At 39.1% G+C, this 14,849-nt stretch overlaps 1 protein-coding gene across 1 annotated transcript in view; it reads left to right on the forward strand.

Annotated features, from left to right (window-relative positions):
• Positions 1 to 14,849, forward strand: part of sycp2 (synaptonemal complex protein 2) — a 176,403-nt gene that overhangs the window by 99,124 nt on the left and 62,430 nt on the right. The window contains exon 14 of the mRNA XM_051932457.1: positions 12,376 to 12,550. Coding sequence (XP_051788417.1) covers positions 12,376 to 12,550 — 175 coding nt within the window. The remainder of the gene's footprint in view (positions 1 to 12,375; positions 12,551 to 14,849) is intronic.

Raw genomic sequence — 14,849 nt, forward strand, 5'->3', positions numbered from 1 at the left:
CTGTGATACGGTTTGCATATTTGCAGCTGGAGATCCACAAAGGGAGAAGAAATGAATCACGTATCATAAAGTAGTTTTTATTCCCCCCCCCCCCACTTAATGTGTTGCTATATATTGCCTTTGATTCTTGTATGTCTAAGCATTATCCTCTGATGAAGACCCCTGGTAGGGGTTGAAAGCTCAGGAATAAAAACTACTTTATGATACGTGATTCATTTTTTCTCCCTTTCTGGATCTCCAGCTGCAAATATATATAATATAATATATGAGTCATTAATATTAATGCAGACACACATACCAATAAAACCAACATGTAATGTAAGTTTTATGTTCAGTACTTGTTTTCAGTGTTACAATAAATAGCAAAACTCTACCAATAATGCTTCACATTTTTATTTAATTGATTAAAACACAAAGTGACAACCGGTCATCAGTCGTGTCTGAAACAAACTCTTTGATTACAAAAAGCTTAGAAGGTAATGAAACGTTTCCAAATTAATAAAATATGCCAAAAATACATAGTGTAGGGGCGGCACGGTGTCGCAGTGGTAGTGCTGCTGCCTCGCAATAAGGAGAAATGGGTTCGCTTCCGGGTCCTCCCTGCTTGGAGTTTGCATGTTCTCCCTGTGTCTACGTGGGTTTCCTCCGGGTTCTCCGGCTTCCTCCCACAGTCCAAAGGTGTGCAGGTTAAGTGCATTGGGTATCCTAAATTGTCCCTAGTGTGTGCTGGGTGTGTGTGTGTCCTGCGGTGGGCTGGCGCCCTGCCTGGGATTTGTTCCTGCCTTGCGCCCTGTGCTGGTTGGAATTGGCTCCAGCAGACTCCTGTGACCCCGTGTTAGGATATAGTGGGTTGGATGATGACTGACTGACTACATAGTGTAAAGAGCTTCTGTAAAAAGATAAATTTTACTCTGGGGACAAGTAAAGTGCCATCTATCTGTCTATCAAACCCAAACTGCAAACACTACAGCTTCAGCTTTCCAGGCAAATGCATCTTATCTATGCTAATAAAATCTGTTGAAACATCCTCTCTCAATACACTCATTTCAGTCTCTCACTCAGTGCAGTAGTGTACCACCTACCCAGATACTTTACTGGTTTTTCCATTAGAGTGGGAATGTCATCATTATCAACACTGATGTTCACCTTAATCATCTTCCCCATGACAATGGACAAGCCTCTAAATTTACTAGTTTTAATCCTTGATCTTCCAAATTTAATTTTGACACTTAATTTAGACAACAGACGAAGTGTGTGCCCTGTGGTGGGCTGGCTCCCTGCCTGGGGTTTGTTCCTGCCTTGCGCCCTGTGCTGGCTGGGATTGGCTCCAGCAGACCCCCGCGACTCTGTGTTAGGATATAGCGGGTGGGTAAAATGACTGACTGACTATGTGTGCAAGGGGCAGTTGATGTTATTGCCTTCATATTGCCCTGTAGGCTGTAATTCCTCCTCACTGACCACGTAGTTTGACACCCTAACGACTACCAACCTGGCCATAGTAAAAGCCAATAGTGAAATAGTACATCCTGTCATTATTCTGATCTCCAATTGCTGCTGTGATGTTATTTAACCTTTTGTAAAAAGGTTTTGTTTTGGGGAAGAGTTATGATCGTGTTTCATCCTAAATGCAGTGTACCATTTAAGACACTGTACTGAACTGAGCAGGATGGCAGATGATTTAAGAAACTGGAATCGAGAAATTGAGTGAGGTTGGGGTAAACAAGCCAATGTCATAACTGGGAGTCAAAGAATTTAGTAAACAAGACCCAGAATGTGAAGCAATGATCATAGTCCTTTTATGAAGCGAGAGGATTAGGAACTTAAAGTTCACATAATAAGGTCCAAGGCTTAAGAAAAAAAGTAATAATGTCACACTCCAATGGCATTGCAAATCCTCATAATTGTATCTTCATATGGGGAAATGTCCCCTAAAATTTGCTGAAGAGACAACATTTATTCCCTGTCAGCATATCTAAAGGCAAACAAAGCATCATTTGTTTATAAGGAGTATTAAATTTAATAATATAAAAAAGTTAACATTCTTGAGCCCCCTTAATCCAGTCCAGTGTTCCAGGAAAAAGACTTCATCTCGGCAGCAGTAGACACAAGCCAGGAACTAGCCTAAGATGGGAAGCAGTCCATCACATGGCGCACAGTCACCTGGTCAGTTTACAATCACATGCCTGTAAGTTATGCAATAAAAATTACCCAGAATAAACCCAAACGGCCACTGAGAGAACATGCAGACTTTGTACAGAGAGCAAACTGGAGTGATTTTTAAACCCTGGACACTGTATCTTTGTGGAATTGACAAACTTTATTTTTCTTTTATAAATGGAAAATTTTAACAGAATTCTGTTTTAAAAGAAGTACCTCTAATCTCTTTTATCCATCCATTCTCTTCCGCTTATCCGAGGTCGGATCACGGGGGTAGCAGCTTGAGCAGAGATGCCCAGACTTCCCTCACCCTGGCCGCCACTTCTAGCACTTCCGGGAGAATCCCGAGGCGTTCCCAGGCCAGCCGGGAGACATAGTCCCTCCAGCGTCTCCTGGGTCTTCCCCGGGGCCTCCTCCCGGTTGGACGTGCCCGGAACACCTCACCAGGGAGGCATCCTAATCAGATGCCCAAGCCACCTCATCTGACTCCTCTCGATGCGGAGGAGCAGCGGCTCTACTCTGAGCCCCTCCCGGATGACTGAGCTTCTCACCCTGTCTTTAAGGGAGAGCCCAGACACCCTGCGGAGGAAACTCATTTCAGCCGCTTGTATTCGCGATCTCATTCTTTCGGTCACTACCCATAGCTCATGACCATAGGTGAGGGTAGGAACATAGATCGACCGGTAAATTGAGAGCTTTGCCTTATGGCTCAGCTCCTTTTTCACCACGACAGACCGATGCAGAGCCCGCATCACTGCGGACGCCGCACCGATCTGCCTGTCGATCTCACACTCCATTCTTCCCTCACTCGTGAACAAGACCCCAAGATACTTGAACTCCTCCACTTGAGGCAGGATCTCGCTCCCAACCCTGAGAGGGCATTCCACCCTTTATCGGCTGAGGACCATGGTCTCGGATTTGGAGGTGCTGATTCCCATCCCAGCCGCTTCACACTCCGCTGTGAACCGATCCAGAGAGAGCTGAAGATCACGGCCTGATGAAGCAAACAGGACAACATCTGCAAAAAGCAGTGACCCAATCCTGAGTCCACCAAACCGGACCCCCTCAACACCCTGGCTGCGCCTAGAAATTCTGTCCATAAAAGTTATGAACAGAATCGGTGACAAAGGGCAGCCCTGGCGGAGTCCAACTCTCACTGGAAACGGGTTCGACTTACTGCCGGCAATGCGGACCAAGCTCTGACACCGGTTGTACAGGGACCGAACCACCCTTGTCAGGGGGTCCGGTACTCCATACTCCCAAAGCACCCCCCACAGGATTCCCCGAGGAACACGGTCGAACGCCTTTTCCAAGTCCACAAAACGCATGTAGACTGGTTGGGCGAACTCCCATGCACCCTCCAGGACTCTGCTAAGGGTGTAGAGCTGGTCCACTGTTCCACGACCAGGACGAAAACCACACTGTTCCTCCTGAATCCGAGGTTCGACTATCCGACGTACCCTCCTCTCCAGAACCCCCGAATAGACTTTTCCAGGGAGGCTGAGGAGTGTGATCCCTCTGTAGTTGGAACACACCCTCCGGTCCCCCTTCTTAAAGAGGGGGACCACCACCCCGGTTTGCCAATCCAGAGGCGCTGTCCCTGATGTCCATGCGATGTTGTAGAGACGTGTCAACCAAGACAGCCCTACAACATCCAGAGCCTTGAGGAACTCCGGGCGTATCTCATCCACCCCTGGGGCCCTGCCACCAAGGTGTTTTTTGACCACCTCGGTGACCTCAGTCCCAGAGATGGGGGAGCCCACCTCCGAGTCCCCAGGCTCTGCTTCCTCATTGGAAGGCATGTTATTGGGATTGAGGAGGTCTTCGAAGTACTCCCCCCACCGACCCACAACATCCCAAGTCGAGGTGAGCAGCGCACCATCTCCACCATATACAGTGTTGACACTGCACTGCTTCCCCCTCCTGAGACGCCGGACGGTGGACCAGAATCTCCTCGAAGCCGTCCGAAAGTCGTTCTCCATGGCCTTCCCAAACTCCTCCCATGCCCGAGTTTTTGCCTCAGCAACCACCGAAGCCGCATTCCGCTTGGCCTGCCGGTACCTATCAGCTGCCTCCAGAGTCCCACAGGACAAAAGGGACCGGTAGGACTCCTCCTTCAGCTTGACGGCATTCCTCACCGCCGGTGTCCACCAACGGGTTCGGGGATTGCCGCCACGACAGGCACCAACCACCTTACGGCCACAGCTCCGTTCAGCCGCCTCAACAATAGAGGCACGGAACATGGCCCATTCGGACTCAATGTCCCCCACCTCCCTCAGGACATGGTCAAAGTTTTGCCGGAGGTGGGAGTTGAAGCTACTTCTGACAGGGGGCTCTGCCAGACGTTCCCAGCAGACCCTCACAACACGTTTGGGCCTACCAGGCCTGACCGGCATCCTCCCCCACCATCGAAGCCAACTCACCACCAGGTGGTGATCAGTTGACAGCTCCGCCCCTCTCTTCACCCGAGTGTCCAAGACATGTGGCTGCAAGTCCGACGACACAACCACAAAGTCGATCATCGAACTGAGGCCTAGGGTGTCCTGGTGCCAAGTGCACATATGAACACCCCTATGCTTGAACATGGTGTTCGTTATGGACAATCCGTGACGAGCACAGAAGTCCAATAACAAAACACCACTCGGGTTCAGATCGGGGGCGGCATTCCTCTCAATCACGCCCTTCCAGGTCTCACTGTCATTGCCCACGTGAGCATTGAAGTCTCCCAGCAGTACGAGGGAGTCCCCAGATGGTATGCCCTTTAGCACACCCTCCAGGGACTCCAAAAAGGGTGGGTACTCCGAACTGCTGTTCGGCGCATACGCACAAACAACAGTTAGGACCCTCCGAAGGCGGAGGGAGGCTACCCTCTCATCTACCGGGGTAAACCCCAATGAACAGGCTCCAAGTCGGGGGGCAATAAGTATACCCACACCCGCTCGGCGTCTCTCACCAGGGGCAACTCCAGAGTGGTAGAGAGTCCAGCCCCTCTCAAGGAGATTGGTTCCAGAGTCCAAGCCGTGCGTCGAGGTGAGCCCGACTATATCTAGCCAGAACCTCTCAATCTCACGCACAAGCTCAGGCTCCTTCCCCTTCAGAGAGGTGACATTCCACGTCCCAAGAGCCAGCTTCTGTAGCCGAGGATCGGACCGCCAAGGTCCCCGCCTTCGGCCACCACCCAACGAACCCGACCTCCTTGGCCCCTCCCATAGGTGGTGAGCCCTAATCTCTTTTATAAAAAAATATTGTAGTTTAATCTAAAGGAATACTATATATATTTTTGTTTCATTTGGGTATGGATAAATAATTTGGAAATGGTATGTTATTTGTAAAAGTTGCTATATATGGAAAATTGTAAAATTAATTAAATGCTTGCATTCAACACTTATGCTTGTAGCATTAAGGAACTTTATCTAGACTGAACAATTTATATATAATATTTTAGAAATCAGACCTTTTTCTTTCATTTTTGTTATCTTTGTAATGTGATCTATGTAAATGCATGTCTTACAGGAAAACTGGCAATCGTAAAAGCAAGAAGGTGACTGCAAAAACTTCAGTGGAGAAAAAGGTGAAAACAATATATTATGAAATGTTGTGTAGGATGAAATGTTTGACCAGAAAGAAAGTTGACCCAAAGTAAATTGGTTGTTGGAAAATATAACAAAATACATAGCTTTTGAAGAGGGATGGTCAAAATACCTGTTTGAAAGTTTTGATAGTTTACTATGTTTTGATCTGCCAACCTTAGATTCTTTTTACATATACATGTATATACCGTATTTATTTATATATACATATACTGTTCAAAATTGATTATACCAGTTTCTGGATGTGCATATGATATATGATATAAGATATTGGTTATCTTGATTCACAGAAAGAATTTAATATGTCCCATATGAGAGGTTGGGCACCAGACTGAAAGAGGTGGGAGTTCAGGATGTAATTTGTAGATTGGTGTGGAATTGGTTAAAACACAGGAAGATGGTGATGGTATGAGGAACCTTTTTAGAATCGGGTGATGTTAAAGATTGGTGATGTTAAGTGCTAGGGCTGTGACTATTTTTAAAATATATAAATGATTTGGATAGGAATATAAATAACAAGCAGGTTATGTTTACATGAGATACCACACTTGGAGGATTGACAGATAATCTGCAATCAGTTAAATCATTACAGAGGGACTTGGGCAGGTTTATTGCAGTTGAAATTTGATGTATGTAAATGTAAAAGTGTTACAGGTAGGAAGTAGAAATGTGAGATTTGAATGCACAATGGTAGGTCTGAAAATTAAAAGTACACCTTCTGAGAAGAATTTAGGAGTCATAGTGGATTTATCACTATTAACTGTGCGGCAGTATTCTGAAGCCATTAAGAAGGCTAACAGCTGTAGAGTACAAGCCCAAGGAGGTTATGCTGAAGCTACATCCCACACTGATGAGGCATTATCTGAAGTACTATGTGCAGTTTTGGTCTTAAGTCAACAAAAAAGACATAGAAGCACTCCAAAGAAGAGTGATTAGACTGATTCCATTGAACCTTTTCAGTTTAAGCAAAATGAGATTAAGAGGTGACATGATTGAATATTCAAAATTATGAAAGGAATTAGTTCAGGGGATTGAGACAGTTACTTTAAAATTCGTTCAACAAGAAAACTGGAACACGTTTTTTACACGATGCAGGTAAATTTCGCGCAAACATAAGGAATTGTTTCTTTACACAGAGAACCATGGACACATGGAATAATTTAACCAACTGTAGAGAATAGGACGTCAGGGACCTTCAAAACTTGATTTGATATTATTTTGGAGGAATTAAGTGGATATAACTGGTGAGCTTTATTGCGCTGAATGGACTGTTCTTGTCTAATGTTTCTAATGTTCAATGACAAAATTTATAAAGTGCTAGAAATTGAGTGTCATTATGATGACAACAGGATGCAAGACATTAAACATAATTTGTCCAGGTGACCAAAATTCACAGTTAAGAACACACCCAACAACACCAACAGAACTGGCTAAATTTTCTCTCTGTAGCTTGGGTAAAAATATTGCTTGTTGTTAAAATGAGTATGATTTACAAGCATGATTAATCATATATTGTATTTCTATGTAGGTAATTGGTTTTGTTATACCGTAGTTTCAAGTAATTTTCATTTTTAATGATATTGAAAACAGTGAACATAATCTAGATACATCGGATACATTGTAATATTTATTGGACATATACAGATTTGCCTGTTGTAAACAAAGCGTAATGCACAGTACAGGTTCAGCGATTTGGTATATATAGCACATTTATTAATTTGTAATTAAAAGGAAAAGATTCAAAAGAACATCTTCCTTGCCAGTGCAAATACAAAGAACCATCAGAAAGTAAGATGGCTAGGAATGAAGTTAAATTTAAAAAATAAATAAATAAATAAATAAAAAGACTCCTATCTGTGGCTTGGCAGTTGGGTGAAACCAATTTGCACATTTATTTCCTGTCAGATTTTTTTGTGTATTACGTAATTCTTCATGACTCATTTTTAAGTTTAATACAGTTAAGGATTATGCACTTCAGTGGTGCTCATCTCTATGCTGTGTTTTTACAGTATTCAGTCTTTCTTTTATTTATGCTGCAATCGTTAAGCTCCATCTCAATTATATTAGAATGAGGTTTATCTGTATCTATGAAAGAAAAATAAATGAGTGATAGGGCATCAATTGTAACCACAATTTTTTTCCACCACAATATTTAGCTGCATAATTGAAGCATGAATTTATCATAGGCAATGGGCAGTTCCATAACTTTTTCGAGAGAGGGTAAGGATGGCATGCTATTCAGAACAACTTCTTTTTATCTGTAAATCTGAGATGCCTGTCATGCTGTGTCATAGAAGCATGTTTAGAATCTTGAAGACTTATTCAGTGACAAGTTCAGAAGCCATTAAGAAGGCTAACAGAATGTTAGGTTATATAGCACGGTGTGTGGAGTACATGTGCAAGGAGGTTATGCTCAACCTTTATAATGCACTGGTGAGGCCTCATCTTGAGTACTGTGTGCAGTTTTTGGTCTCCAGGCTACAAAAAGGACATAGCAGCGCTAGAAAAGGTCCAGAGAAGAGAGACTAGGCTGATTCCAGGGCTACAGGAGTTAAAATATGAGGAAAGATTAAAAGAGCTGAGCCTATACAGTTTAAGCAAAAGAAGATTAAGAGGTGACATGATTGAAGTGTTTAAAAATTATGAAGGGAATTAGTACAGTGGATCGAGACTGTTATTTTAAAATGAGTTCATCAAGAACACTGGGACACAGTTGGAAACTTGTTAAGGGTAAATTTTGCACAAATATTAGGAAAATTTTCTTTACACAAAGAATGATAGACACTTGGAATAAGCTACCAAATAGTGTGGTAGACAGTAAGACGTTAGGGGCTTTCAAAACGCGACTTGATGTTTTTTTTGGAATAAATAAGTGGATTGGACTGGCGAGCTTTGTTGGGCTGAATGGCCTGTTCTCGTCTAGTGTTCTAATGTTCTATCTATCATATAGTGTCTTCTCTATCTATAAGTACAGTCACTGCTTCTTGTCAGAGGTGCTGGGATTTTCTCTGGCACTTAATGACAATTAGCAAGAATTATAATGTAATTATATAGTAGTATTTACTGAGAGACTTTGTAGTAGTGCCCTGTACTAACATAAATGGACCAAACTATTATGCCAGACTTAAATATTACTTTTATAGTTAAAAGTAATTAGTCATGTTATCCTGATTTGCGTGACTAACAACACTTGAAAATGTTTGTCCCACAGAATGGCAAACTGGACTTTACTGTTGTTCCATGTCAATAGAAATATGGTCTTATTAGGGGTAGTGTTTAATGTAAAACTCAGCTGCTAGCTGGGGATGTGTTGTTTGAATGAAACAACTGTGACAATGATGCAAAGTTATTGTTTCATTGCAGTTGCTTCCAGATAGGCATCTGTTAAGACTGGGACATTATGTACTCCATGTAAACTTAAGGTGCCCTGATCATAAAAAAATAACCTAAACAGGGAGAAAGCAGTAAAGCATTCACAATATGTTGAGGATGCTCCAGAACCCCTCAAGCAAGAGCATTCAAATTATGAATAACTTCCACTTATAGAAGCAGTTTATGGCTTTGTCAGGACCAGCTAAAATCCACCTCCATATGTAGTACAGTACACATCAGCCTTTAGGAGGCATACATGCAACATACTTAAACTTAATTTATTTGGCATTCCTTGCCAGGAAGTTAAATGATCACTTAGTTATAGGCCAATTAAAGAAATTCTGCTGTTTTACTTTTTAAGTTACTTAAATGAGTGGTGTGAGGATATGTAAATTGTACAGTCATACTACATTTAGTTATTGTGTTCAGTTTATATGTATGATGTAGATTTTAATTCACTCGGAACACTTCATGAAACTGCACTTTGCTTAAATACTTCTGAGACATTCAGTAGAAGGAATGCATAAAATTCTTTAAGCGCAATAGTATATCTTATCTAACGGTAAGGAAACAAAAAAACACAAGGTTTGGTATTGGGAATGTTAGACTATACACATTTTAGGCAAAAATTATTAAAAAGAACAAATAAATGTGTTTTTCATGTTATATTCCAACTTTTGTCTTCATTGTAAATGCTAGATTGTTTTTGTATTATACCAGATTTTACATGGTGGTAATTTAATATGCAATTTTAAAAAAGGTAAAAATATGCATTCATGCAAAGAGGAGATATGGTAGCAAATAGAGTTAAAATTTTCATTATTTGTATGGAAGTTTTTCATTTAACATAGCTATAGATAACTGTTGAAATAATGTTTCCAGTTGAAAAAACAGCTCTCACTTCACTTATATATTTATTAATTTATTTTTAATTTGATGCCAGAGAATGGTATGTTTTCTTCACTGCTGATGAAAAGACAATTAATGATCTTTTTCCCTAGTAAGGTAGTTGATTGATCATGAGGCACGATCAGGGTCTACTGAAAACTCTTTGGTACTTAAAATATCTTTTCCTGAGTCTTCATTTGACAAGGCTGCCACATCTACTACAAAATGTGCCTTGCCACACCTTAAATACTGAACTACCTAATTAATTATTGGGTTATCAAACTATGAATGCCAATACTGCATTAGTAGTGTTCTGGTAATTTTTATAAGGATCTTTTGCAATTACAGTGAGAACATACTGCATTCATTTTCTTTTCTATCTTTGAACACCGAGCATCTAAACACATATCTGCAAGTATCAGACATCCCCTTTAAAGTCTTGGTATTGTAAAATGATATCTCATTTAAAATAAACTAAAACTGTGTATTTGGTATATTGGTAGACAAAGAGCTGCTTTCTGATATTTAATTTACTATGTCATTAGTTTATGTATAACTCTGTCAGGTAAATGTCTTTTTGCAACCTTTTATCTAAACTGAAAGCAAACATACCTTTAGACATAACATAGGTCCACTTGCTGTCATTCATGGCTGTGCAGGAAAATAAAAATGAGTTGACTGTGACATCACACCAAAATTCTAAATAAAACATTAAAGGAAAGCCTATAAAATCAGAAGCTTAAAAAAAGCTTAAACAAGAGTTTATCATCTTTTGTGTTATACAGCATGTTTGTCTGCCTTGTGTCACCATTTTCAGTTTAAACATAATCAAGTATAATTTTGTAATCCTTCTGTTTATCAATAAATTGTATTTTTCTGTTTCTTAAAGTTGTGGTTTATAACTTCATTTTCTGTAAGTCTCTTGGGTAAGAATCCCCTTCTAAAGAGAAAGTTAAAAGTAAAATAAGAGAATTACCCTAATGTATTGTTAATGAATATATAATCATATCATAATTATAAAAGCAAAGGAGATTTATTAATATGAATTGATCCATTTATCTTCTAAAGAGAACCTTACCTTCAATGAAGACAAACTTCGATCACTTGAACAGATATTCAAATAAGTACAGAAACATGAAAATTACAAAAGTTTAAACCATCTAACATTTGTATAGATTATCACATTTTTTTGAAGTAATGAAAGATAGTTTTTTGACGGCAGAACAGAAAAAAAAGAAATTCTGGTTAATAGTATTCCAAGAAAAAAAAAACTCAAGATGGTACTTTGGAGCAAGTAGCATCAAGAGTTCAAATGGCCACTCATCATTCACAATCATCCTACAATACTGTACAACACGTGCAATGTTTGTAAGCATGATGAAGTGTAGTCCAATGCCACTTGGCGAAATATAATCCAATAACAGTTCTATGACCATTCACTTCTGACATCTTATCCATCAAGGTAGCAAAATACTGTACTAAATCAAAAAACACAGTGAGAAGTAGTTGGTTGCGTCTGGTAATGATTACAGTAGTTGTATGTATGAAACCTCACCAGCTGACATTTATTCCAGTGAGAATCAAAAACAACAATGAAGATTCACTATACTAAGTAGTGAGACTCCAGCGTTGATTATAATTCTCTGTCTGACATCTTTTACATTGTCAGTCCAATCATTCTTAACTTTTGAGTGCGCAGTAGTTAAAGGGTGTTCTTCCTGCAGTAATTTTATTGGTATTTTTAGAAAAGCTCCATTGTGTGATCCCATTAGATAGTCTGAAGTATTTGTATTAATAAGCAATGTTAAAGGGATCTAAAATCAAAGCTTTATACCAGATGAAAGGTGTTTTAAAATCAGATGTTTATTTTCATATGTATAAGTTAGCAGTATTGCTTTGACACTGACACAGAAATGCACAAGAAACTCTTAAAGCTGATGTATTTTATGCACCTTTGAAGGAGGCAGTGCCAGAAGCATTGGTTAGGGTTGGGTTCATCCCTTTGACAGGAATCACTGTGGTGATTTGACAGCTCTGCATTTGATTCATTTTTGTTTATTGTTTTAATCTTAAGTGTAGTTTATTGTTGTCATTACTAACTATGGCTTAAATTTATAATTGAAAATGATGTTCATACTAACTTTCATACCTTGGTTTTCTTTTTTGTGTAATTATGCACCTTTAAAATGCAAACTGTTTTATTAAGATTACATTATTCTTTTCAAGTTACATTGCTACTGAATATACCACAGAATACATAGAACTATTGTTTAAACAAAGTAATATTTAAAGGCTTATACAGTATATACAGGAAATTATATGCTGTAATTTTTTTTTCTCTCTAATCTTCCTTTGTTCATATTACTAGACTGTGGGACACAGTATTAAAAAACATCTTTTCAGTGACTCAGACAATGACCAAATAGAAGAGGACAGCAAGACGGACCTAAGCTGGTTGCAGGAATGTAATAGAAAGAAGAGATCTGCCATGTATGACTATAGCAAGCAGTCTAATGCGAAAGGAGCCAAAAGTTGTAACCGCTGTAAGATGTGTTTGTCTTATTTTTTTGTGATAAACTTGAAAATAAATTTTCTTGTTATATAATTAATCTAAGCTTTGAAAAATGTATGCTGTACTAGTTTTGTTAAAAGTTGTTTGATATTGAAGCGCTAATAAAATAAAAATAAAAAAAGCGCATAATAAAAATTATTATGTAAAGCTGCATATGGTTTTTCATAATTTTTGTAGTATATTAGGTTTTAACAAACTACAGCTTTTCTCAAAAGTATGATTTCTCAAGTGATGTGGCATTTAGAATGTTTGAATGTCTAAGGCTATGTGGCAGTGAAGGTCATAGTGTTTCTGATTTTCAGCACATGTTTACAGGCTTTAGTAACACTGGTGAATAATTTGTGTAATTTCTTCATGTTTGCAATGATATCAGTTTCGGACTCATTTTCAAACCACATTCACCCACCACATACACATTTAAGGTCACTGTTAAAGTAAACCAGCATGGAAAATTAACTTTACCATGTACATTACAAGTACTATATGTGAAAAAATATCATATGGAGGATTCATTTTTATTTGAGGTACTGTTTTACTGGTAAAACCGCATTATTGCTAGAAAAGTTGACTTTCCAAACATAAGGGTCTTTGAAGTTTGAAAGAGTTTCAGGAAAGGGTTTGCAAGCTCCTGTGCACATACTCTTACATTTTTATAACAAGTTATTGTGGGCCAGTAGCTTGACCTGGATTTACTTGTACATGTTTAAATTTTGTCATCTGCAGTTATTTAAATGAAATAGGCATAGATACTGCATGTGGATGTTTGTAGCTAGTATATGAGGTTTATATGCATGCGTAGTCTTTTACTTCACAGCTTTGTATGTATAATATTTCAATTTTATTGTTTATAATTTGTATTTTTGTTTAGTGCTTTACCAGGTTTTTAAATAAAATTTTATCTTATTATTTTATTTTATAGCCAAATATTCTCAACCTTATTTACTCAGTTATATACAAAAAGAAGAAACAAAAGAAAATAAGGTAATACATTTTTTTCCTTACAATTTTTTTTTATAACACAAGGAACCTGCTGAAGTGCTACTGAATACAGGGGCACTGTGCAATGGCTGACCCTGCACTCTGGCCTCCTCTGGGAATAATAAAGTATATCAAATCACAATTTATCAAAATATGGTATATAAAAATCTAACAGCAGTTATGTGTAATAGCCTAGATTTTTAGACAGCAAAGTTAGTTAGAATGTAGAGACTAAACCTTTAAATTGAAGTTTAATTTAAATTACAAAATTGTCATTGTCATGTGCAAGTCACTTAACTTACCTGTGCTCAAATTGTAAGACTAAATGTAAACTGTTACAAAAAAAAAAAAAATTACTTTTATTTTGTATTTAATTTTAACATGTAGTTAATATAAGTATATTTTTACTGTGTATGCTTGCATAATGTATTATTGTTAGGTGACCAGGACTCAGTAGATTTGTTACAGTTTGGCATACTCTTGTACACCCTAAGTTTAACCTATACACATACACCATCCCTGTGTATACACAAACTTAAGCAGTGATTATGAGTGAGCAGTGATGATACCTAGACAACCTATCACTTCTGAGTTTTTCAAACACTCTGTAGCTGTGGCTTCACCAGATCAGATGAATGTCCCTAGAAACTTGAGTCTGGTGCACCGTATTTTTTGCCATTTACAAATGGTGCATTTTTTCCATCTGTGCTGATTACTATCAGAGGTGTCCTGCCTCCGCCACCAGTCCTGCTGGAGAGCAATGTCAATCTGCCAACAGTTAGGTGCCTTTTATTGCTTTTTTACCTAAGTTACTAAAGATAATGTGTAGAAATTTAAAGCAAGTAATATACATATACTAGTCATTAAGCCCGTTACAGTAACAGGCGCAAGAACAGTAGTGCATAAACATTAGTAGGAACCGTCTATATTAAATGGCAAGGGACCTTGACCTCATTCTTTTATTGGTCGTATTTTTCTTTGTCTTTCAGCCTTTCTTTTGTTTACTTGCTGAGCTGACCGTTCTTCGTGGGCTGCCGCCGTGTATTGTGTGTCTTTAATTTTCTGTGACAGTAATACTGTCTTGTACGTCTGCTGGCTTGTACTTCCGTAATATACCTTTAATTTTTTCTGGCGGTAATACAGGCGTGCGCGTCTGTAATATGCCTTTAATTTTCTGTTACAGTAATACTGGCTTGTATGTGGCTGTAATATGCGTCACTGTATTGTGTACCTTTAATTTCCTCTCGCAGTAATACTGGTTTGTATTTCCGTAAAACGCCTGTAACTTTCTC

This window comes from Erpetoichthys calabaricus, chromosome 10, assembly GCF_900747795.2.
Source record: "Erpetoichthys calabaricus chromosome 10, fErpCal1.3, whole genome shotgun sequence".
NCBI lineage: Eukaryota > Metazoa > Chordata > Cladistia > Polypteriformes > Polypteridae > Erpetoichthys > Erpetoichthys calabaricus.